Source organism: Heteronotia binoei, chromosome 12 (assembly GCF_032191835.1).
Source record: "Heteronotia binoei isolate CCM8104 ecotype False Entrance Well chromosome 12, APGP_CSIRO_Hbin_v1, whole genome shotgun sequence".
NCBI lineage: Eukaryota > Metazoa > Chordata > Lepidosauria > Squamata > Gekkonidae > Heteronotia > Heteronotia binoei.
Window position 1 is genome coordinate 47,297,431 of NC_083234.1, and position 26,269 is coordinate 47,323,699.

General features: G+C 44.9%; 1 protein-coding gene across 2 annotated transcripts in view; it reads right to left on the reverse strand.

Annotated features, from left to right (window-relative positions):
- KCNIP3 (potassium voltage-gated channel interacting protein 3) overlaps window positions 1–25,744 on the reverse strand; it is a 126,821-nt gene extending 101,077 nt beyond the window's left edge. The window contains exons 1-3 of one of the 2 annotated variants that reach the window (XM_060251864.1): window positions 25,651–25,744; window positions 25,347–25,542; window positions 255–420 (exon numbers count right to left, since the gene is read on the reverse strand). In XM_060251864.1, the coding sequence (XP_060107847.1) occupies window positions 255–420; window positions 25,347–25,361 (181 nt within the window). In that variant the 5' untranslated portion in view covers window positions 25,362–25,542; window positions 25,651–25,744. Of the gene's footprint in view, window positions 1–254; window positions 421–15,900; window positions 16,052–25,346; window positions 25,543–25,650 lie in introns of those variants that run through there. The other variant, XM_060251865.1, reaches the window with a different exon arrangement.
- Window positions 25,745–26,269: the final 525 nt, after the last annotated feature.

Sequence of the window (26,269 nt, forward strand, 5' to 3'; positions counted from 1 at the left end):
CACAGAACTCACCTACCCTCAACTTCAGCAGTTAAACCGGTTGGTAGTATTAAAAATGCTGATAAAGGCCATTTAGCTCCCATGTAGGAGAATGGAAGGTATTCATTTCCAAGCAGACTCTGCCCAATTCTCCAACCAATTTACCTAAGGTTGCCACACATTTCTTTCCTGGTGTTGCGCCTGTGTCTTTGGCAACTGCCCAACACAGAAATGCAGCCAACAAAACCACACAATGCATCCATTTTTCTCCTTACCTGATCCCTGGGGGGCAGCGCTGGAGAGGATCCACTTTACCAAGCAACATTTCATCAGTGCCTTCCGAGTGAGCCGTGGCCTCTGCCATTTCACGTTCTCCATCTTCTCAAAGGGCGTCTGGCTGGGGTCACCCAGTAGGCTGCCATCTGTCTCTTTGCTGTCCTCCTGAAACAGCAGAAGACAGGAGAACCTCAGAAGACCATTTGAAATACTGTAGATGGAGTTCCATCTTGAGAGGCCTCCACAGTTGTTGCTTGAAGTGATAAAAGGCTCACAAGTGTCTCCGTGGCATCATGAAGAAGGTCAGGGGCCATGCCTCAGTGGTCCAAAAGGTCAGGAATTCCACCTCAGCATTTTCAAGTAAGTAATTTTTGATAGCAATGAATGCGAAAGGTGTCCAAGATCCTGGAGAGCTGCTGCTGGTCAGAAATGACAGTACTGAGACAGAGTACAATGGTGCTTTTTAATATCAGGCACCTTCATATTACAAATGAATCTGAATTGTAAATGACATTGTTTTAGGAAATTATATAAGCACATACAATGGCAGAGAGGTAACTCAGTCCATGAATTTATGAGCTAGTCACTTTTCCTGTGGTTGGACTTGGAAGCCATGGCAACAGTGTGATAAATAAAGAAGGTAAATGCTCAAAAGCAGTCAACACCTCTGGTGAGTGTCATTCCCAAGACAGCAGCTCAAGGGCCAGTGTCTTTCTCTCTAGCTGAGAAACAGCCTTGGAGGATTCAGCTGTCCAATACTCGACAAGGGGTGTATGTGTATCAGGCTCCACTTTGAACAGACCACCTTGTGGGCAACACAGTGCCCAGGACCAGTGTACCCTCTAAGAAGAAGAGGACTGCAGACTTATACCCTGCCCTTCTCTCTGAATCAGAGACTCAGAGCGGCTTACAATCTCCTATATCTTTCCCCCCCACAATTATTATTATCATTATCATCATCATCATCATCATCATCATCATCATCATCATCATCATCATCATCATCATTATTATTTATTACTTTCAATTTATATCCCGCCCTCTCCGCAAGCGGACTTAGGGCGGCTTACAACATCATAAAATACAATCAATCGAATAAAATATATAAAACCATAATTTACGTATATCAGTTTTAAAATCATTCTAAAATCATTCACAGACATCCTGTGAGGTACGTGGAGCTGAAAGGGCTCTCACAGCAGCTGCCCTTTCAAGGACAACTCCTGCGATAGCCATGGCTAACCTAAGGCCATTCCAGCAGCTGTAAGTGGGGGAGTGGGGAATCAAACCTGGTTCTCCCAAATAAGAGTCTGCACACTTAAGCACTACACCAAACTAGCCTTCTGAGCTGAATTAGCATGAGCTAGTTCACAGCCTTTTAGCCTCCGGCTCACAAATTTGTGTCCGAGCTCAGGAAGGATGGCCCCAGAGCAAACTAATTTATGCAGTAGCCAAATTGTTTTCTCACAACTTTAATGCCAGAAGCTCACAAAGTAGAATTTTTGTTCACAAGACTCCACAGTAAACTTGCCCAGGAGGCTTGCTGAATGCACCCAGCAAAATGCCCCAGCCACCTCCCAGCCCCAAGCAAGCAAAATGTTCCAGCCACCTCCTCCTTGGTAAGAGACCATTCTCTTGGTTGGCAGCTCCCTGTGTACACAATGACATTCACACACACCATCCCACCAACCCAAGTCTTCACTTGACCCCTCATAGTTTTGACCACTCAGGCAGTCCTAGCGTATAGCAATGCTGTCCTGGCTAGAACTTTGGCTGGCTTTGCAACCTTCAGTTCTGCCAACAGATCAAGAAGGAAAATTTTTCACAGGTGGGTAAATGGTGGAAGAGGTGGGAAGTCTCCCCTTTAGTTCTTCTCCTGTGCTCTCTGTCCTTACAAGTACCTTTCTAACCTGCCAGCCTGACAGATTCCACCTCTTTAGCTTTTTTGATAGAGCTGGTATCTGGCCCTCAGATTAATAATGGCCAGTCTCTCTTTCCTATCCTTTGCATGGTTATGACTGACAAGCATTCAAACATCTTCCTAACTAGGAAGAAAAAAGTAGCTGAATAATTTCACTCACCAGGAAAGAAAAACCTTTCCGATAACCATCTCATTATCCCAATACCATCCAGTTCGGGCTTGAATTCTGTTAGGTCAAAATGTGACAGATGCCAACTGCACCCCATGCAAGCAAACCAGCCATGTGCCTCTCTCCCCTCCTGTGTACCCCACTTTAAAAATAGGCCACTGTGTTGTTGCCGCTTATACATGTCCTGGATTCTTACACGTCTAGCAGCAGAGACGCAATGGATGATTCAACTCTATGAAGTGGGTTTATGTTCGGCTGAAACAGCTTTAATAGCTAGGAGTGCAAACTTAGTTCCCAGATAGGTGGTGGTGGGGATATGCATTACTTTTCTGAAAAGTGTATGTCTCTTTCTTTTCCCTGCTGGATGAAGTATCGACTTTAAATTTGGATTTCTTCCCCCTCACTGCGATGTTAGTTTATGTTTCTGGGGCAGCACAAAACAGGTGCCAATATTATTTGCAAGCACAATTTCTATGGCACTGCTAAGACTGCAAAATGCTTCCAATTTTTCCATCTCATTTATTGGTCCCCTTTGAATTAGATAATAGATGAGACCGGGAGCTGTCACACCTACCCATCAGTCCTAACCAATGTTCCCTCTAAGCTGATTTAGCGTGAGCTAACTCACAGATTTTTAGCTTCCAGCTCACATGTTTTTCTCTTACCTCAGGAAGGATGACCCCAGAGCACACTAATTTATGCTGTAGCTCACAGCTTTAATGCCAGTAGCTCACAAAGTAGAATTTTTGCTCACAAGACTCTGCAGCTTAGAGGGAACATTGGTCCTAACTCTTTAACTTTCTAAAATGTACCAAAGAGCTGTTTAAAAAAAAAAAAACCCTGCAACAATTCAGCACAAAAAATGTAGCAGATGCCATGCCGGATGGATGGAGCACCTTACTTTTTAAAAATAGGGAAGAAAACTTTGCAAGAAATAGCTAGGAAAAAATAGAATTAACACTTGTAATTAATCATTCATTGTTTGGGTGGCAGCTCCACTACAGCTGCATTAGCTTGCTTCTTCAAGAATAATGCTGGGTCCAGTACAACCCCTGGGTTCTTAATTGAGACAGCAAGGATCAGCTGAAATCCATCAAAATGGAGAAATACAATGTCCTTCAGACCTCAAGCTTCCCAAACAGCAGTACCTCTCTCTAATGCTACAAAGAAAGATTCCGCTCAAATTTTGAACTGTGGATTAATTTAAAAATGGTTTAATCAAGAAGATTATTATGACATTGGATTTATATCCTGTCCTTCGCTAGCCTAAGGAGTCGCAGAGCAGCTGACAATCTCCTTTCCCTTCCCAACAACAAAAACCCTGTGACATATGTGAGCCTGAGAGAGTTCTAACATAACTGCTCTTGAGCAGAACAGCCTTGAGAGAACCTGTGGCTGGCCCAAGGTCGCATCAGCAGGTGAATGTGGAGGAATAGGGAATCAAACCCAATTCTCCCAGGTAAGAGTCCGCGTACTTAACCACTATACCAAACTGGCTCTTGTACATGGGGAATGTACAATTCATGTTCAAGAGTACTAGCTTGTCTTTGTTCTCCAAACTGATTGCTTCCTGCAAGGTCACGTACGCCGTTTGTAATATGTAATCTAAAAGCTTATTTAAACCAGTACCTCTGCAATATAATCCTCTGAATAAACTAACCAAGTCTGTTCACCACTCTGCCTGCAGATATCTAACTTATATAAGAAGGAAGTACTACACCTCTACATTGAGGTGGCAACCTTAGGGACCCTAGATAGTAAGAACAGATGTCACATCTCTCTTGGCATGAACTACCTCTTCACTGAATCCCCTTCCTTCTCCCCCTCACACATCAATAATTCAGAGCATCTCCTTTTTTGCTTGCAGCATTCACATGTTGTTCATTATTTATAGGTGCTGGCTCACTGCTGCTGGCTGGCACACCTGTTTCAGACAGCCACCACCCAGGAGCACAAACCCAGCAACTAAGGCCAGGGAGACTTTAACATAGGCTTACTGACTGTTCTCATGTTCTCTCATACATCTAACATATATGAAAGTCTCTATGTTTTGCAGCAGGTAGTGGGGTAGGACTGACTTCCTCAGGGTCACATGACTTCCAGAAGTGCAGGAAGATTCTGGCCACAGGAAGATTTTGGCTATGAGTGTCTATTGCCTGATAAGAAATGCCCATAGCTTTTCACACAACCATTGGCCTTGATGGTGTACAGTCGGGCAGCAATTCCCAAATGGTTTGCCTCAAGAAATCAGTACATTTGAGAAATAAAGGCTCCCATGAGTCCAGAGGCAGGCAACAGGAAGTCACCTCTGACCATCGCTTGCCTTGAAAACCCCATGAAGGATTGCCATAAATTGGCTGCAACTTGACGGCATTTCCCACCACTACCTTTGAGTCCAAAGCACCTGATCACAGCAACGACTAACAGCATGAACTTGTCCTCTGACCTCACTTCCTTCTTATCAGCGTCCACTGGTGGCAAGCACTTCTGCTCCATCTCTATCTTAACTGTGACCAATGTTTTTCGTAAAAAACACAGCAAAATGTTTCTCTGTGTGAGTCTGTTCTGAGTTTACCTTACTCTCGCACCAAGCTGTAAGAACTTTTGCTCTATATACACATTGGGTATGATTGTATCAGAAAAGTCTGAATGCTTAGGCTTGGATCTGGGAGCCCTGGGTTCAAATCCACACTCTGTCATGGAAGCTCACTGGGTGCCCTTCAGCCAGTCACTGTCAACAGAACTTACCGCACAGGCTTGTTGTGAGGATAAGATGGAGGGGAGAGAATGTTGCTGTCAGCCATTCTGGGTCCCCATTGAGGAGAAAACTGAGGTATTAATAGCTAAACAAATGGATTTGTTGCTAGTGAGCTCCATCACACATGCAGAGAAGTGCAGTTAGATAACTGATAATGTAAAAAGGGAAAAAAAATTAGGCTAGTGCTCAATGGCACATTTTTGCATGCACCACATAACCCCAAAAATCTAAACTGGGATACACAATACAAGTGAAAACATGACAGGATTTGCTAATTTGTATATAAAGTTTGTGGAATTTGGATTTTTCTTTTTTGCATAGAATTGAATGAGGGGAGAAGGTGGAAATTGGACATTAGAAGCAAGCAAGGATATGGAAAATGGGTCACGAAGGAGCTCTAAAGCTCCAGTGTGTGATAAATTGAAAGTCTCCCCCCATCCTTCTCTGGTTTCAAAGGTTTTGCCAGATATTACCTATGTCAAGCTTTCTTTACAGCCTTGTAGGCTAATAACCTGAGATTATCAGTGTGCTGATTTTTTGCCAGACTCTTGATTTGATGCTTCTGGCAGCAGGACAAGTAGCTATAACTCCTCAGGAGTCCTGCAGCAGAAATTCTGCACTACCTTTCCAACCTTAGGAGAGGGCAGGGAAGAATGCCATTTGAGAGCCTTGCATCCCACCAGGCTAAGCTATGGATTTTTAAACCAGCAGGATTTTATTTTAGCCTTATTTTAGCCTTTTAGCACAGTGCAGGCAAGCATTTGATGAGGGCTTTGAAATCAGAGTGGATCTGCTCTTGGTAATAGTGGACAGGGTTTTTAAGCCAGCTCTGCTGTTAACTCACTTCCTTAACTCACCGTTTGGGCTATTATGACCTGTCCCCTCTGCCTCTCCTGTACTTCTAATTGCTACTCCTTTCTTTGGGATCAGTCTAGAACCTGGTTCCCAAAGCTGTGCCTGTAGGCACCCTGGTACCCACTGACACCCTTCTTGGCACCCACCAAACATTTTTAGAAACTACGTGGGGGCCAAGCGGGGCTGCTGCCCTACAAGACTTTGGATTTGTCATGGAAGATCTGATTGCCTATGCAGATTAAACAGCAGCTGCCACTACAGTGTGTGTTTTTATTCTCTCTCCCTCCTCTTTCAGTTTGGTGTAGTGGTTAAGTATGGTGGACTCTAATATCGAAGAACCAACTTTGATTCCCCAGTCCTTCACATGCAGCTGCCGGTGTGACCTTGGGTCCATCAGTTCTCTTAAAACTGTTCTCTCAAGAGCAGTTATTGAAAGAGCTCTCTCAGCCCCACCTACCTCACAGGGTGTCCGTTGTGGGGAAGAGAAGGAAAAGGAAATTGTAAGCCACCCTGAGACTCCTTTGGGTAGTGAACGACTGAGTATAAATCCAATCTCCTCCTCCTTCTTCTCCCAAGTATTTTTTTTTATTACCCCCTTTCTGCACTTGAGCTTCCTCTGTGTGTGTGGCTCCATCTGCTGCAGCAGCCATCCTGTGTCAGTATTCCTAGGTACCAACAAGCTCCAAAAGGTTGGAACCTTTAGTTTAGACCCAGGCTGGAAAGGAAGTGTTGAAAGCAAATGGGGGAGGAAAAGTCACCCCTGCTGTGGAACCAGGAGCAACTTCTCCATGTTGTTTCCTCATTGGCCTTCATCACAAAAATGCCCACATGCCAAGAACCCCACAGCCCTGCAAATCCCCCCTGCCCTCTTACGAGCTGAGCTGCAGTTCACAGCTGAGACACAACCTACGTAGGTGTTAATTTTTAAAAGCCATTAAATGGCTGAAGGGGGAGGAAAGGTCATACTTAGCACTGCCATTTTGAAAGCAGATTTTAGTTCCACCCAACCTCCTTGGACTGGCTGCAGGCCAAGCACCCACATGGATGCTCACCCACAGCCACCCCACTGGATCCTCTTTGAGCCAGAGCAAAGGGTGTGTATGTGATTTTTGCTCTGGTTTAAAAGGGGAATCACACACACCATGCTTAGAATGAGCATGATGCTGTGCGGAAACAAAAACATTTGGGGAAAAAAGTGGAGCAAAGGCTCTGTGCAGAAGTCCCCATAAGGAGGAAAAGGAGAGCAACATGGGCTTCCCCCTCTGCTCCTCCTGAGTGAAGAGGTGGCTGTGAGTTTCAAAATTTAGGGATCCTCCCATCATGTCTTGTTGCATTCCACTAATATGCCTGTTCTTGCCAAGATCTCATTTTTAAAAATAATAAATGCAGAGTCAGCAGATACTGTAATGGGAAAGGTCTGGTCAAGGAAGGGTAGATAGATACCACACACTGAGAACTTGTGCAAAACTGAAGTTTCCCAAGAGACCTCCAGTTTCGTGATAAGAATTAGGACCATGGACAGAGCTTGCACATCTACAGACTCCTGCAGACAAAGAAGCCAGGAGGTTCTATACCTCTCTTTGCTGTTGATGCTGTTATCCCACCCCACCCGCATACACAAGTGGAAACTCTTGCTCTACAAGAGAAGATTGCAATCTTTGGGACAGAAAGTGTAGCAGTACACTAGGGAGCTGGAGTACACTAGGCAGCCAGAGTTACTCAAAACAAATGGATTACTAGAATGGACAAAAGAATTCAGTGCAATGTTTTGATGGATGGGATTGTGCTAAGATTAATAAAAAAAAAAGTGTGCCTTGCCTTAAATCCACCTAGCAATCTAATTTTGTGAGACAGTGTACAAACATAAATTGACTGCCAAACAAATGTGCATTTTATTAGTGTTGACAACACAGCCAGCTTCTTAAAGGTAAATTCCAAAATGTTTTTAAGTCTTCCTCTGGATCTCCAACAGTCACCTTGTTTGTGGGGGGATGTGGAGAAGAGGAGGAAGAGATTGTATTTATACTCTACGCTTCACTCTGAGTGGCTTACAATCTCTTTTCCCTTCCCTTCCCCACATCAGACATCCTGTGAGGTATGTGGGGCTGAGACAGCTCTTTTGAGAACTGCTTTTAAGAGAACAGCTCTGAGACAACTTGAGACTGACCTAAGGTCACCCAGCAGCTGCATTTGGAGGAGTGGGGAATCAAACCTGGTTCTCCCGTATTGGAGTCCACATTCTTAGCCACTATACTAAACTGTCCTCCCTAGTGGAGGGCAAGTGGTTCTATTGGTTTGTTTTTAGAAATTAAGACTTAAAAGTTGCACTTGAAGGGTTGTTGTTTTGAGATGGAGAGATCTACCTGCGAAGCATTCAAAGCTGTTATTATAGCACAAGCATTTATACTGTGGATCAAGCACAGGTTATGGTGTTTCTCCACAGAACTGTGAACGCCACTCCCAGAAACAATCTCTCTTCAATTGTTTACATTAATGGTCATCAACCTTTTCAGAGTTGGGACCATATGACCAAATCAACAATCTGCTTCTAATAGTGTATCTTCCTCCTCTTAAATAAATTGAAGAAGATGATGGTATCACTATCACAATTCCACTTAGGCCAAGGAATGTTCAAACCACCCATTGTCTGAATTCTAATTATTTACACTATCAATTATCCTGAGGTCAAAGGAAGTTTTTTTAAAATCTTGCCAAAAGGTTATTGATTTATTTTTTAGTTCATTTCCACCTTGGGTTCAGTGATGATGCTAAAAAAAGCCAAAAAAGGGGGGGGGGGGAATGAAAACCTCAGAGGCTGATGAACTGCAAGAATTGTTATCTCAAGAAAAGCAATAATGTCAACTGAAGCATAGAGCTTAGATTACCAAGCATAGTGGAAGAGTAAAGAAAGACTTTTGTGTTTTTCCTCCTGAAAATCAGTATCTACTTCCACTGTTCAAATTGTTTTCTTTTTCTGCAAACAAAATATATGACAACATTTGCCCAGATTTGGGGTGGGTGGGGAGGAATGCACGATGGAATACTGTACACAACCCCTAGGATCATTGTCACAGACAGCCAAGGCCACCCAGAATCAGAGATGGAAAATAGATTTCACTGCAAAAATGTCCCCAGATCCAACTTTCTCAATTCTCCACAATAAATTAATGATTGCCAGTCACATTACAGTGAACAATAAAGAGAGACACACGCCTGCTCCCCGTTCTGGGAAACCCAGTCTTTGAAAGTCATTCTTGCCTCTGTTTGCATTTCCCCGTTCCTTCACTTGCACATTCTTCTCTTGAGTCATGGAGCATGTGAAGGAACCATGGGAACTGTCTCGATGTAAAGAGGCTTGATCTAGTCCTTGGGAGTGGAGGTGGGTGGTGTGTCCCCAAAAAACCCTTTCCACAAGCCTTCTTGCTCCTACAAAGAGTCAGCCTATGCCAGATCCAGAATTTGGGGAGTCCTTTGGCAAGGCATCCTAGGTTGGCCCCCTTACCTTGCTATTCACTTGGTCTTTTCACATTGCCTATGATCTTGTTCTCCTTAAAGATACTTATTCTCCTTAAAGATAAAGCTACTACAGTGTAGGGATCTGTATTCATTTCTAAATGAATGAAAAAGAAAAGGAAAATCCTGGTTTGTGGTATTTGGTAGGGTTACACAACCAAATAGGAACAGCAGTAAACAAATGGGCCGGATCTGACCAGCTTTTCTGCTGGTGAAAAAGAAAGCAGGTGTCCTCTTAGACCACCCAAGAAGGCTAATTCTCCAATCACATGGGACCTGCAGGTACAAAAGCCATGGGGGCTGATATATGGTGGGGAACTGGGTGAGACTAAGTGACAAATCTGGCTGGATCCAACTCAATGAATACATTTTGCCTTTGTCAAAAAGCTTGGATGCTTTCCTCTGTCTATACTAAATCTGGCAGGGAGCTTCCCATGGCTGAATGATACAGTCTTAGTAAACATCATGGCATTGGGATGGAAAACAGCCCAAATGGGTTCCCCACTCACCTTGCTTCATGGAACAGCCATTTCCATATATCTCCAAGAGTACTGCCTGAGTGGTTTCACAGGTTTGCCACTGTGCGCTCGTTCAAAGGAGAGTTTCCAGCTGACAAGGACTCCCTTAAATCTGCACCTGACTGATACATTAATTGACCAATGTGCTATTTGTTGCATTGTCACTTAGTGCTTTCAGCTATATGCTACCAACAGGTCATGTGTGAAAAAGGGTCGTTCTGCCTCACTCTGAAAGAGAAGTTGTCCTTCTAGGCAGAAGGGAAGTTGGCATAGCAGCTGCTCCAGCTGGCAGCTGTGCTTGGAGATAAGAAAGGCATCAGTCTCCCAAGCTGGCCAGCTGGCAGGGGCTGGGAGGAGATAGTGGTGTGATGGTGTCAGAGGTTAATAGGGAGCTTTGGAGAATGATGTGAAGCAAAACAGAAGCAGCGGGAGCAACACAGTGAGATGGGGAGATGTGGAAGGAAATCTCCAAAGAGGGCAAGTCACATCACTCTTTTGATATGGTGAAATTTGCAATTGCTTATCCTGGCTCTCTTGTTGGGCAAAGTGCTCTACAGTTTCCATTTAGCTTGTCCTCACAGCTACCCTGGGTGGTCAGTCATCATAAACTAATTTCGCATTAGCTAATTTTTGCAATGAGGTAAAAAAAAAAAAGATACTCATGAGTCGTGACCAACGAGAGAATCTGTGGCTAAAGTAATAAGACAACTCAACATTTTCATACAGCTTTTCCTTTGGTGCTTCATATATATGGTACTTTCATTTTCACAACAACTTTGGAAGGTAGGCCTACATTATTACCATCCCTATACAAGATGAGGACTGTGGGTGTTGTAGGGACACCTACGCAGGCTTGCGGTTGAGGTGTGATTTGAAACAAGGGCTGCAGCCTCTTGAGAACATGAGTGCAGTGGTCCTAGGTGCAAGCTAGAACAGGACTATTTAAAGATTTTGAACTGATCTTACAAATAGACCAACATGAAGCAGATTGCACCATTTTGGATAGTCGATCACATTTTTTCATGCTGTCCTATATTTAAGACTGGAAGGCAAAATGGTTGATTTTGATGTTGTTGTTTTTTAAAAATTGCTTTAATTTTCACTACCATTTGCTGTTTTGTTTTAGATGGTTCTTTCAGATGATAGTTAAAACTTAAATGCTTGCAGTATTTGCTCATTTGTTGATTGGTAAGTTGGTGGTATTAACTGCTTTGAACAGTAGTTATAATGGAAAATTAGGGTATGGAACCTAAAAAATAAAATTCTAAAGGCTTTTCAGGACACAGGGCATAGTGAGCGCTTGTGAAAACAAACCAGAACATTCTTAAAAGTAAATTTTCTTGTGCAAAGTAGACTCTGCTGGATGGCTAAAAGCACAAAGTGAATGACTTGCATGTGTGAAGTGGCAATCATGTGTCAAACATCAGACAATCAGCTGTGTTTCAGCTTGGAAAAAGAAGCTCGCAGATTCAATGGCAAGATGCTGCTAGTGATCCCCAACAAGGTGCCCACCAACGTGTTTCCTAATGTCCATTTGCTTCTTCACCAGACCATCTCTTCCTCAAGGCAAAAAACCAATCTCAGCTTGCCCCCACTTCAGTGGTGCTTCAGAAAAGCCCAGGTGGCATCACCTTTGTGCCAGCAGGGAGTGCCAGCTAAGAAACAGCTGCCTCCATTGCAAAAGGATGCTCAGCTAGGAACTTTCCAATATTTTGTGACTGGCCTCAACCCCAAGGCAGCCATTTTGTGGCTGGCTGTGCCACTCCACCTTGGCAACCTTTTCATGGAACCTCAAAATCCTCATGTTCATAGGCTCAACAAGCTTTGGGACCTCCACATTAAGCAACGTACACTCAGCCATGAATAAGTCCAGAACAATGGGTGGCGGAGGTTCCCCAGCCCTGATAGCCTATGCACAGTCTGTGTGTCAGGATTTCCTGAGCATAAAAAGATGTTCCTATGAATGACAGCAAGCTGGCTGGCCAGAGGAGAGAGCCAACCAAGAGAAGCACGTAAGAGAAGCACGACCCACCCTGTTGACTGCATTTTGCTCAGCAGTAGAGTAAATTATCACTGAGCAAAACTGGCAAGCAGCAGCACTCACGCAAGCACTTCATAGGAGTGAGCTCTCCATTCAGTCATGTCTTTAGGCATGCCATTGGGGGTTGCCTTGGACAGACTGCTATGGTCAGGGGTAGCCAAACTTGCTTAACTTAAGAGCCACATAGAATAAATGTCAGATGTTTGAGAGCCACAAGACATGAGTGTCAGATGTTGGAAGGAAGGAAGGAAGGAAGGAAGGAAGGAAGGAAGGAAGGAAGGAAGGAAGGAAGGAAGGAAGGAAGGAAGGAAGGAAGGAAGGAAGGAAGGAAGGAAGGAAGGAAATACATGGTGAGGGGGGAGAGGAGAGGTGGAAAGAAAGCAACTTCAACTTTAAACACATTCTCCAAGCTGCCAACTGGCTCAGCTTGGAGAAGAGATTTAAAGAGACAAATGCTCCAAGCTGGCTACCCATCTTGCTCTCTCTTAAGAGGTAGGTTAGATCAAAAGTGTGGGACTAACCCAAGGTCACCTAACAAGCTTGAATTGGGATTCAAGCCTGGGTTTCCCAAAGACTGATACTCTTAACTATGACACCAAACCAGCTCTTAATCCTGTAACAACGACCCTGTAAAGCAGGTGATCATCCCCATATCCCAGACAGTGCAGACTGAGGCTACAGATGCCCACAGCTGCCTGATTAATTCATGACTGAGGCAAGATTTGAAAAAGCTCTGGGGACCTCCTGGCTCTAAGCAAGATCTTCTTTTGCCACTTCAGCAATCCGAGCTTGTCAGGAGCTCCCTGCCAAATGCACTTTGCAGACTTGCAGAGAAGATAATTTAAAGCTGGGAAGTAATAAAACAATAATAATAAGTGGCAAGGAAAAGCTGTCTCCATTGGGAGGGAAAAAGAGAGAGAGGGGGGAGGTGGGACATGAAACCCTGTGTGGGGTTTCAGATTACTTCTACCCCAAGCTGCCTGGCAGCACCATTCTAAGCAGACTCACACCCTTCTAAGATCATGAGTGCAACTCTGCTTGGGATGGCACTGCAGCTGGGCCACCCTGGCTTCTCCACCCCATCCTCCATTGTGTGCATCATTTGATTCACCAACAGGGGGCTTGGTACTCCAAGGCAGCTTCTGAGCTGCAGATTCCACAAGTGTACTGACCAGTAAGGGCCAGCTGTGACCCCTCATTCTCACATTCCAAGAGTCCCTCCCCATGGGAGGGTAATGTGAAAAAAATGTTAAACTGATTTTGAAAAACCCACACCTGCCTTCGATTCCTATCAGCACCTGCTCATGGATCTTCCTATAAAATCCACCTGGATATTCAACACCCACATAACATTCTTGCTGTCTCTTCCTCTCATTGTTTAAGCCACCTTAAGAACATAAGAGAAGCCATGTTGGATCAGGCCAATGGCCCATCCAGTCCAACACTCTGTATCACACAGTGGCCAAAAATGTGTGTGTGTGTGTATATATATACACACACACACACATATATACACACTGTGGCTAATAGCCACTGATGGACCTCTGTTCCATAATTTTATCTAACCCCCTCTTGAAGCTGGCTATGCCTGTAGCCGCCACCACCTCCTGTGGCAGTGAATTCCACATGTTAATCACCCTTTCTAACCCGACTGCTCAGCAATTTCATTGAATGCCCACGAGTTCTTGTATTGTGAGAAAGGGAGAAAAGTACTTCTTTCTCTACCTTCTCCATCCCATGCATAATCTTGTAAACCTCTATCATGTCACCCCGCAGTCGACGTTTCTCTAAGCTAAAGAGCCCCAAGCGTTTTAACCTTTCTTCATAGGGAAAGTGTTCCAAACCTGTAATCATTCTAGTTGCACTTTTCCCAATGCTATAATATCCTTTTTGAGGTGCGGTGACCAGAATTGCACACAGTATTCCAAATGAGACCGCCCCATCGATTTATACAGGGGCATTATGATACTGGCTGATTTGTTTTCAATTCCCTTCCTAATAATTCCCAGCATGGCGTTGGCCTTTTTATTGCAATTGCATACTGTCTTGACATTTTCAGTGAGTTATCTACCACGACCCCAAGATCTCTCTCTTGGTCAGTCTCTGCCAGTTCACACCCCATCAACTTGTATTTGCAGCTGGGATTCTTGGCCCCAATATGCATTACTTTGCAATTTGCCACACTGAACCTCATCTGCCACGTTGACGCCCACTTCTGCCACTTGTATGTCTATGTTTAATTTATTTATACCTTGTTTAATTTATGTTTTATTTATACCTTGCATTTCTGTCCAATGGGGACTCAAAGCACCATAAACTGGCCTCCTCCATTGTATCTTCATAGCAACCCTGTGAGGTAGGTTAGGTGGCTACTATGTGGCTGCCCCAAGGTCACACAGCAAGCTGCCATGGCAGAGGGGGATGGAGAGAAGACAGAAAGAAGTGACTGGGGAGGCAGTACAGTTCAGCAGCAAACAAAGCTTTTGTTCAGTGGGCTTGACAACACAGGGTGGAGATCTGAGCACCCCTTACAAACTTCACACCCTCCCATGTGTTTCAAATCCCTGCACCATGCACACCCAGAATTCTCCCAATACTTACACTACTGTCAGACATTCAGAGATCTTCAGATAGATTTACTGCAACATCTCCCTACAACAGCCCTGCAAAGTAGGTAATCTCCTCCCTATATATGTAGGAAACCTCCAAATGAATCAAGGTGGTTTACTTAGACAGAGTACATTTTTTTCCTGCCCTAACTTATCATACACTTTCCTCCAAGGAGCTCATGCTTGTGTGCATTGTTTTTTCTGCTTCAATTTATCCTCACTACAACCCTGCAAATAGGCTAGGCTGAGAACAAGAGAAAGAGATGAGCTGGAGGTCATCCCCCAAGGCTCCCAAGGTCCTAGTCCAAGAGCCACATGTGGCTCTTTCACACATATTGTGTGGCTCTCAAAGCTCCCACAACCCTGTGAGCGGGCTTGGAGAAGGCGTTTCTCTCTTTAAATCACTTCTCAGAGCCAAGCCAGCTTGGAGAATGCATTGAAAGTTGCTCTCTCCACTTCTTCCTCACTCCCCCATCTATTTTCCTTCCTTCCTTGCAGCTCTCAAACACCTGATGTTCATGTCTTGCAGCTCTCAAACATCTGACCTTTATTCTATGTGGCTCTTATGGTAAGCAAGTTTGGCCACCCCGTCCTGTCCTAGTCCGACACGCTCTCACTCCTCCACACTGGCTTGCCTCCAGCCCTGCCACCCAGTGAGCTTGTGGCAGAGACAACAGTCGAACCAGGGATCCCCCCTCCCCCACTTCTCACTGAGCCTGTCGGCCAGTCTAAGCTGCTCTAGCTCTGTCTGAAGCCATCCCTTCACGGCACACCATCTCCTTGGAGTGTCAAGGACCAGTTGCTGTGTCCAGCTTACTCAGCCAGGGTCTCTGTTGGCACGTCCATTGGGCGGGTTTAAATCCATCACCAACCTTGAGCCTCTCAGATCTAGGGGAAAGGGGACCCCCCCCTCACACACACACCCACCCTGTAGGGGATAACAGACAACTGTGGCAAGTTTAGACAGGAATGCTAAAGGGGTTAGATATACTCAGCCACTGAGTTCACTGGGGCAGTTCCCCACCCCCAAGTCCACCTTGCGGGGCGATTGTGAGGTGAACTTGAGATCAGGAGGAGGACCGTCGTTTGCGCCTCGGAGCCGGCTGAAGACACAGCCCGTTAGCAAAAATTGGAAAGCGTCGCTCTCCCAGCTGCCCCTCCAGCTCATTCCTGGTGGCCTCGCGAGGACACTGCTGCCCCCGTCGTGCCCGCTGCAAGGCAACAAGAGGGAAACTTTCCTTGCCCCCCCCCCCGCCCTTACCTGCATGGCTGACTTGGCCGAGGCTCAGCAGGGAGCGGAAGGTGCGCCGGGCGGGGAGCTGGCCGGGTTGCGAGGACGGCCCCGCGGCTTCGTCTGCCCCCTCCCCAGCCGGCAGCTGAGCGCTTCGGAGCCAAAATGCAGCGGGGCTCTCGCGCTCTGCCTGCTGCTCGCCGTTAACTCCCTCCCTGCCTGCCTCCGCCTTGCTTGGCAGCGCCCTCCGGCGGCCACCAGCCAGAGCCCAGGGCAGCGCGGCGAGGAGGAATCCCGACTTCTTCCCATCACTCCGCCGCTGCAATGCTCGGACTCGAGTCGCCCGCTTGAAAAACGAAACAAAAAGCCACCGCTGGCCTTGCTCTGGCGGGCGCAGCAGCCAGAAGTTTGTGGCGCCCAGCTCGGAAAAGTTGCATCCTCCTCCTTGGCGGCTGCTCACGCCGTCCGCCCAGAGCTGCTCCTGGCAACAGTCCCTCCGCTTCGTGCCCTGATCTTGCTTAGGGGCCCCTCCTGCACCCTTTCGCCTCTTGCCATTCACCTGCCACCTTGGATGGGACAAAGAGCTTCCCTAACAATAGGCGAGACGCGGAGTGGGGCCCTTTTTGATTTTCCTTTCAAGTCTAGGCGCTACCAACGACCTTTGGGTTAACCAAAGCTTCGCCCCCAGAACCTTCTTTTCTATGCTAGAGACGTAAAAGCAGTAATCGAAAGCAAATGCCTTCCAGCCTATGCTGTGAATGCCGTTCCCCCATCACTGAGAACTAACACATCTTCATTAGCAAGGAAGAAATCTGAGAAGGGAGCGTGTGGTTCCCAGGTGGGCCTCAGCTCCAGTGCTTCCCTATTTAAAAACCAAATGCTAGTTGGAGATAAGTGGAATTACACACAGAGAGAGAGATAGAAGCTCTCTTTTTTACGGCAAGAGAGTTGCTATCTAACTTTGTGACTTTCTCCTGTTGTATATACAGTAGTGTTAAGATGAGTCGCATCCATCTTTCCTTTTTTTGCTTTCTTTCTGACCAAAGACCTCACAGATCCTCACAGCTGTAAGCCTTATAACAGTAGCAAAGGCACACCTGTTGAAGGAGGGATGTGAACTGGAAAAGGTTCTTCTCTCACTATCAAAAGAAGTAAATCCTTAAGGGCTTTAAAGGTCTCCATGAGTGCTGGACTCAGGAATGCTACCCATTGCAGTTTAATTCAAAAAGGTTTTCATCACATGGTTACTTCTGAAAATCCCTGCCTGCACTGACTCTCTGCTGCAATGAGTCATGGACAAGGCAATCCACATCAAATGCAAAAAGGCATTTTTAGTGTCCTTCAGATTAGGGGCTCAGGGAGCCAATGTGTATACAAGCCCCCTCAATACGCACTTAAAGCAGTGTTTCAGGTTCACATGAAAATCAAAAACAGCATTAGCAGTTAAACAGAGTGAGCATCACAAATGACTGAAAATAAGAATTTGCAGAAAGCCTGGCTGATTAAAGAATAAACATAACACCAATTTCTTTCAAAGGAGGAACCTTTTATAAATTTGCAAGTATGCTTTTACCTTCTGTCCACACAACCCTCACACACAGTATCTGGATGCACAAGCACACATGGAGACATGACAAATTCACACCACACACTGTCTAAAGGTCCTAACTACACATTATGTCCCCCCCCAACCCCCCCCCCCCCCAGTTCAGTAGAGAGGCACATTCTGAAGTCCCATGCTTCCCAGGCATGTATGGGCCGGTTTTGGATTGGAACTATTTGGAACCATATTACATGGAGAGAGGGGACTTAATCTCACCGCCCCAAACACACCATTTCCCCCAACTTTACATAACCTTGGGTGAGGTATTATTTTTTCTGTTTTGGGAGTGTAGCATAAAGCTAGAGCTCCTTTAGGAGTTATTTCAGGATGGAGAAATGACACATGGAAAGGCTAAGCCCCTTTCGTCTGTGTACTGGCCACATGACCCAGGGATGTCCCAAGGAAAAAAAAATGTAAAATGACATCAGGCCCCAAGAAGAACAACCCTTTAATAGTGCTATTCATTCCCTTCTTCAGTGGGCCCATTAATAACACACTACGCTATCTGCTCCTGGGCCTTGTGCACTGCACAGCTTCTTTAAACCTTTGAGAAGATGGAATATTCATACAAAATCCATAACATTCCAGCAGCTGAGCGAAGGTTCCTTTTATTAATTTAAGCCAGAGTTCTTGCAGCCTAGCCAGACCTAGGGAGATTTCAAAGACCGCAGTGCATTCTTATCAGCAGTTTGTTTTGGGTTTTGTGTGGGTGTGAGAAATGGGCAAAACTACTATTTTGCTGCAAATCTAAGTATCCTGTGCTTTAAGCTGATACCCCTTTGCTGTACTATAACCACAGCAAGTACTCTTAAACATTCTTCAAACTGGGTTTGATATCACAAAGCGCTATGCAGCTAAACAGGACCCAATCCAGCAAAACGTGTTCTAATGACATGCAACTCTCTCCCTGCCTCCTCACTTGCAAACACCCACTTCCTCCAATTTGCACTGCAAAACAGTTTGTAATACCGCCTTTGCTCCATCCATCAAACAACCTTGTCAAGGCCCGAGGAAGAAAAGCATTCTTAGCAACAAGAAGCCTATCTGGAATTTATTCAACACACAGCCAAAATACCATTTGTGCCTCTCCTGTTGTTTTCAAGTCACCTCTGAGAGAGGAATCAGGTCTAGCCAAGAACCTAATTATGCAACAGTTCAAAGCACCATCAAAGTCTCTTGGGATATTTCTCGGAATGCTTCATTTCTGCTTTCTGGTTTCTAAGGTTAATTGCTATTATAATTTCATACCCACCAGCATTTGACCCTCAGTCTGTGTATATCTGGGGGGGGGGGGGGGGTTACAGTTATTTTAGCTTATGTGAACAAGATTCAGCACTTGATCTTCAAGGATGAATCCATAAAACAACAATTTTGCAATGACAGCCTTCCGTCCACACAACCCGCACACACTCATCTCACACAATAATTCCTTGCATTGCCACTGAGAATACAGAGGCATTTAGGGTGGCAAGGGAGCATCCATAGAGTAGTTTCCATTGAATTCTTCTTGTCCTTAATACCCTGTGGTCACCAATTCCACCTCTCACCACTGAAGGGCTTTTCCCAGAACCTGTACTCAATTACTGACCTATGGCTATAGAACAGGGGTGGCCAAACTTGCCATCCATGCAGCACACAAAGATGTTTTGACTGTGATCTATCACAAAAGATCATACCAAACCAAGTCTAGGAAAGGCTGCAAGAAAACAGGGAAAAACAGAAAGTGGACAGTTAGGAGACAATGTTGTGTGGATGCTCCAAAATAATCTATTCCATCTTGAACATGAAACCTATGTGTGGAAGCAGCCTTTGGAGATAAAGCACAAGTGAGCAGACAGCCACAGGAGCTATACAACTATTAAATGCACATATACTCCACACAGTGGTTTGGAAGACTCAAAGAAGTTTTAAAGTGCCAGCTCCTTTTTCTGAAAATTTCCAGGGTGCACATTTTCATTTATATATCTCAGGATGCTGACTATTGTTATGCTCAGAACCTAAGTCATAAAGGTGAACTCCTGGAGTTAAAGGGTAGTGTGTAGCAGATCTGGAGCAAAGGGCAGAATTGATGGTGGGAGTGCAGGATGGAAACTAGTGGGTAAGGGGAGGAATCTAGCTATGCTTGGTGCATCTGAAGTGAGACAGAGCACATAGCAAAAGCTTTATCTAGTCACCATGAATAACTGGACCTCCTGGTTATGAACCCTCTCTCTGTGATTGTAATCCTTTTCCTAGATGCCTTGAAGAAGTGTCAGGACAAACTCTATTTTCAAAACTCAACAAGCATAGCTTCATATTAAAATTGCCCTGCTAACTAACACAGAGATCTTTAGAAACACCTGCTGGGCAGGGGGAATTCTCTGAACCTAGATAGATTCTTTAATTGGGAACACTGCAATGAAAAGGGAAATGCTGCCTGTCAGTGGTGTATTATTGTGTGCGCATTAAGTAGTTTCTACTGGCCAGAAGAAATTGATGGCAACTCTATTAATGAATTACCTTCCAAATGCCCTATTTTACAGCCTTGCTCAGTTCTTGCAGGTTGAGAGCCATGGCTTCTTGGACCAACTCAATCTGTCTAATGTTGGGTCTTTTTTTCCCTGCTGCTTTCAGTTTTTCCTAACATGATTGTCTTTTCAAGTGCATCTTGTCTTGTGATAATGTGATCAAAATAAAATAGCCTCGGTCTGGTCATTTTAGCTTCTAGGGAGAGTTCAGGCTTGCTTTGAGGCAAAAGGCAAAGGTAGTCCCCTGTGCAAGCACCAGTCGTTGCCAACTCTGGGGTGACGTTTTCACGGCAGAGTTTTTACGGGGTGATTTGCCATTGCCTTCCCCAGTCATCTACACTTTCCCCCCAGCAAGTTGGGTACAAATTTTACCGACCTCGGAAGGATGGAAGGCTGAATCAACCTTGAGCCGGCTACCTGAACCCAACTTCCACCAGGATCAAACCCAGGTCGTGAGCAGAGCTTAGAATTGCAGTACTGCAGCTTTACCACTCTGCGCCATGGGGCTCTTGCTTTGAGGTAGAACCCACTTATTTGTCTTTTTTGGCATTCCATGGTATCTTAGACTGTCAAAAACTCTGAGTACTTGGGTTTGAATTCACAGTGGTTCTGATGTCCACTTACAGGTAGCAGCTACCTGGAATCTGCAACTTTGGCCATACGCACATATTTCCATCATCATCATCCTTAGCAGAAGTAGGCAACCTTTTTTAAATCAAATGTCAAAAAGCTCACAGTATCTAACTGAAAATGGTGGTATCCTGACAAACAAAGGGTGGGAGGGAGTTATGCTTGGTTAGACATACCAGGAGCAAACTGAGCCCCAACAACAACAGAACCTCAGGGGCTCACCTCCATCCCTTGTATGGAGAACCGGCCCTGGGTGTTGAGCTAGAAGGCCTGGGGGGTCCAAATGCTCTAGGGCAAGGGTGTCCAAACTTGCTTTACTCAAGACCCACACAGAATAAATGTCAGATATTTGAGAGCTGGAAGGAAGGAAGGGCAAATAGATGAGGGAGGGAAGAGGGGGAGAAAACAACTTTAACTTTAAATGTATTCTCTGGCTGACTTGGTTTGGAGAAGTGATTTAAAGAGAGAAATGCCTTCTCCAAGTTGGCCAACAGGGTGGTGGGGGCTTTGAAAGTCACACAATACATGTGAAAGAGCCACATGTGACTCCCGAGCCACAGTTTGGCCATCCCTGCTCTAGCAGCTGCTGACCTTCAGTGTATTCAAAACAATATGAAGTTAAAAATAGTGACCTACCTGACAGAATTGTTATGATTACAAGAAAATATATATGCTGTACTTTCAATACTATGATGAAGCACCATATAGTGGCAATTATTTTTAAATGCAATTAAGCAAGTGATTATCATCGCATTTTGTGGCAGTGAGTTTCATAAGGTTATTAGAAGTGTTTCCTTTTAGTCTTTTATGAATCTTACTGTATTTCCATTTACTTTGATGTGTTCTAATATTTGTGGAAGCGGGAAAAATTCTATTCATTTCCCCCCACAACCCTTTACAGTGTTACAGTATAAGCATCTAATGTGTTCCTCCTCCTTAAAGGGCAATCCTAAGAACACTTTCCTGACAGTAATCTGCACTGTAAAGACCCAAATAGAATAATGAACAGACCTGCTTAAGAATGTTCTCTGAGTCATCTTTCCTTTTCCCAGTACTTCAAATTTTTCTCCTGGGCAAGGTGTTCCCTACAAAATGAATAAAGACTCCTCCTTGCTTTCACTTTCGCCTTGTGGTTAAGAGGGGAAAAGAGATGAAAGCGCCATGAATAGGCAATTCATATCTGGCAGGCTGAACGCATTTATTTGGACTCTGGGATCTAATTATAATTACAATGTGTGTCTCTCGCTGCCCCTCTCTCTTTCTCCATCCACCAGCAGCAGCTGTCAGGTTTTACTCAGGCACAGATGGAAATCTCTGGGAGAAACCAACCCCCAGCTAGGTTCCCAGCAGAGAATGCTTTTATTTTGAGCTTGGAAAAAAAGAGAAATTATTAAAAGGCACTCTTGCCCTAACACTTCCCCTGCTGTTTTGTTCTTGAAACATTCACCAGAGGGCCTCCTAAAGCACAGCAGTCCTTCTGGGGCAGCCAGTTAGAGGGGCACAGACTTAGGAAGTTTCAGACAAGGTAGGCCTAAAACAGCTTGACAGCTGAGGCGGGAAAGGCAAATTAAAACCTCCCCTCCCACTTAATAACATAAGCTATGACCCACCAGCAAGTTCTCCAGAGCCACCACCACATTCTCACCACTGCCCAAGTACCATGACCTTTTAATGCAGCAAAATATGGGCAGCCCAGACAATCAGGAGGTGATACCAAGCAACTTATTGGGACCAAAGTTATCATGGGTTCATTTTGTTGATTAAATATGGTGTCAGCAAAGGGGTCATTTAGCTCTGACTTGAATAACCCAGGTCAGGGCTTTCTTTCTGGAGGAACGAGCAGAACTGAGTTCTGGAACCTCTTCATGGAAACAAAATTCCCCAAAAAATGTTTAAAAGTTCATGAGGGGCACCCGTGTGTTTCTCCATATCCCTCTTGAGAGTTCCAGCATTGATTTTTCCAGAAAAAAAAGCCCTGGCCCTGGCTAATCCAGTTTTGTCAGATCTTGGAAGCTAAGCAGGGTCAGCCCTGGCTAGTATTTGGATGGGAGACCGCAAAAGAAGTCCAGTGTTGTTATGCAGAGGCAGGAAAACCACCTCTAAGCATCTCTTGCCTTGAAAACTCTGTGGGGTCACCATAAGTCAGCTGTGACTTGATGACACTTCCCACCACCACCACCACCACCACCACCACCACCAAAGAGATCGTTAATGCCCAATATCTGACAAAGGAAGTTTTTCCTCATGAAAGCTCATCACAGAAATCTTATTGGTCTCTGAGGTGCTACCAGACTCCTCTTGCTCTTCTACGGCAGACCAGCACAGCTATCTACCTGAAACTAATGCCCAGTAGTTATTTTAGGACCTTATCAGCTTACAAAGCATAGGAATGATAAAACAAGTCAGAGCACTGTAAATTATATGTTGCTGCTCATCGCTGTGAACTGCATGCCCCCTTCTCTCCAAGCTAGGGCTGCCAGCTCCAGGTTGGGAAATTCCTGGAGATTTGGGGGGTGGATCCTGGGGAGGGCAGAAATTGAGGCAGGGTCAGCACAATACCATCAAGCAGGGCTTTTTTTGTAGAAAAGGCCCAGCAGTGACTCATTTGCATATTAGGCCACACCCCCTTACATCATCATTGTTTCACACAGGGCTTTTTTATAGAGAAAACTCAGTAGGAACTTATTTGCATATTAGGCCACACCCCTGATTCTAAGCCAGCTGGAATTGCATTCCAGTACATTCCTGCTCAAAAAAAGGCCTGTCATCAAGCCTACCCTCCAAAGCTGCCATTTCCTCCAGGGGAACTGATGTCTGTTGCCTGGAGATCTGTTGTGATTCTGGGAGATCTCCAGGCCCCACCTGGGGGGATGGCAAACCTACGTCTCTTTCCCCAAATAGACTATCCATGATCCAACAGACTTAAAAGCACACTTGTGCTGTGATTGCAGTTTACATGCACTTATTAAAAAAATTAAAAAAAACAATTATTATTATTATGTGGAAGTAAGATTCAGTTAAACAGTTGAACACCCGTGAAGTTGCCTTATATTGAATCAGACCATAGATCCATCAAAGTTAGTCCTGTCTACTACAGAATCTCAGGCAGAGGTCTTTCACATCAGCTACTGTCTGGTTCTTCTAACTGGATATGCTGGGGATTGAACCTGGGACCTTCTGAATGCAAAGCAGATGCTCTGCTACTAGGACTCCCCTGTCTCTGATCTCATCATGAGCTTCTCCCTGATGCTGCCCAGGTGACAAAGTCTGTTAAAGTTAAATTGAAAAACTGACCTCTGTAAACCCCACAGGCCACCACAAGGAATTTGGGAGTTGGTGAGCAGGCCTGTCTAGAAAACGAGTTGCCAATTTCAGATGACTCAAGGTGGAGTTTTCTGCTTCTAACATAAAAGGGTTTATTTTCAGTTTCAAAGACCTCTCATCCTGCTTTTTCTGTTTAATATTATATGAAAATCTCAACACTGACAGTTGTGACAAGGTCTATATTTTCAGCAGAACTATTTTTGTCTCTCTTCCTGCCCAGTTCTGATATTTAATTTGTTCTCTTCCCAGTCTTCTGTGATGCATTCCCTCCTGACTTGAGTTGACAGTTTTTGAGCTGTTAGAGCAGTTCAGCGCAGTATTTTGGAAACATGTGAATCTCTGAGCACATGAAGAATCCCACGACTTTCAGCTACAGGATGGCTAAGTTCAGGTGAGGGGAAAGTATTGCATCTTCTAGCAGGAGCAAGGTCTGTCATGCCCATGTAAGTGGTACAGCCTGATTGGATGTTCCTGAGTGAGGAAGCCTGACCAAGTATCTACAAGAACAATCCTAAACTAAGAAGTTCATTTTAGACAATGGTGCTTACTCCCAAGGAAGTGCTGTTAGGACTGCGGTCTAAATGAGGGAAGCAAAGTGCTGACTTAGAGATGACTGCTTGTTGCTTGATTGGACTGGGTGACTCTAGATCATGGACAAGTTGACATCTTTTGATTTCCCTGTTCTTGATTACTGTAGGCAAGGAGCTGTTCCCACAGGCAAATTGGTCCTTCGGTGATTGTAATTACTTGTATGGATGAGTGGACTGGCACAGAACATTCATATCACTACGGACCCCGATCTTCTTAGTGAGTCAGCTCACACATCGCAAACCCAAGTGAGCCAAACATGTGTGAAGCAGCCCTGAATGACTGTCAGATGAATGTGTGAAGGGACTATTTAAAAGCATTGTATTTCAGGTGATATGGAAGTTGTAAGACTTTATATCTGTAATGCATAATATGCACTTTTAATAAATACTATGGAAATTGGTTTTTTTAAAAAAACAAAAAAACACCAGAATGTTCTATGAGTTTTGCAGTATCTTCAGTTCCATATTTCAATCAGAAATTTGAAGCAGACATTCCTGAACAATTTGGGGGTCAGTTTGCTTATATATACATTGGTGCAATATCTTTAGTTATGCAATACTTTGACTTTTCTGCACCAAACCACCTGAATTCTCACATGTGAGACACACATGTGCAAACAAACCAAACTGCTTAGGTGCCACTTTCAGACTATGGAACCCATCATGCAGTGCAGCTGCAGGCAAAGCACACATGCCAAGAAATGTTAAGAGCACAACACAGCCCGTTGAAACTGAAACAAACCAATACATTTCCCACAGAAATCCTCTCCTGCAAGGCTGAGTGTACACAATTCCACCTGCAAGTTTTGTTCATTTACTCACCATATCTGCAAACATCTCTGTGTAAGAAACTGATGGATGATTTCTCGAAGACAGAGTGGAGATCCAGAGATGGAGCCCAGAAATGGGGAGAGGAACTCTTGCCAGCTTGTGCCTCCAGTCAGCCCAGAAAATCCAGGCAGTGGCTGCTGTTGCTTCTGTCTTCCAAGGTCTTCCCTCGTGGCTGCTCTTTCCAGGCCTGCCGATGGGAAGAGGCACAAAATTGGAACTAAGGAGGTGCTACCAACTGCCTTTGTCCTTGTGAAAACATCCTCAACAAAGGAAAACATCCCTATGCCAAGTTTACCTTTTGAACCATTATTCCTCCTCTGTGACAGGCAACATGCCAGCCTCCGGGTTGCTAGTTTCTATAGCAACCTAACCCACAGCAACCCCCTCCCCTCAGTCTTTCTCCCTCTTTTTTTTCTCTGTTTGTTCCAACATAACTAAGCAACACAGAAGAACCCCACCAAACCAGTGCCATCCCTTTCCTTTCTAGCCAGGGGGGATTTAAAGGGGACATTGCCCATTAGCAGAGAATGGGATTAGGGTCAGTGAATAATTATACATTTAAGCTAACAGTTTTCAGTGTGAAAGAGACCCTTGCATGGAGGTCCCTGTTTTCTGTCCCATTAGAGTACTTTATACAACAGCCCATGTTTTCTGCAAGAAAATATAAAATGTTGCCAGAAATATAAAATGGTGGTGTTGATGGTTTTCAAATGACAAGCTGGGAAACCCAGGGTTTGGAAATTCCTGGAGATTTGGGGAGTGGAGCCTAGAGAGGGCAGGTTTAGAAAGGGGAGGGATTTCAGCAGGTATAACACATTTTCTCCAGGGGAACTGAGCTCTGTTGGCTGGAGATCAGTTGTAATTCTGGGAACCCTAGGGGAAATTCCCAGAGGTCTTAGGACTTCCTCCTACAG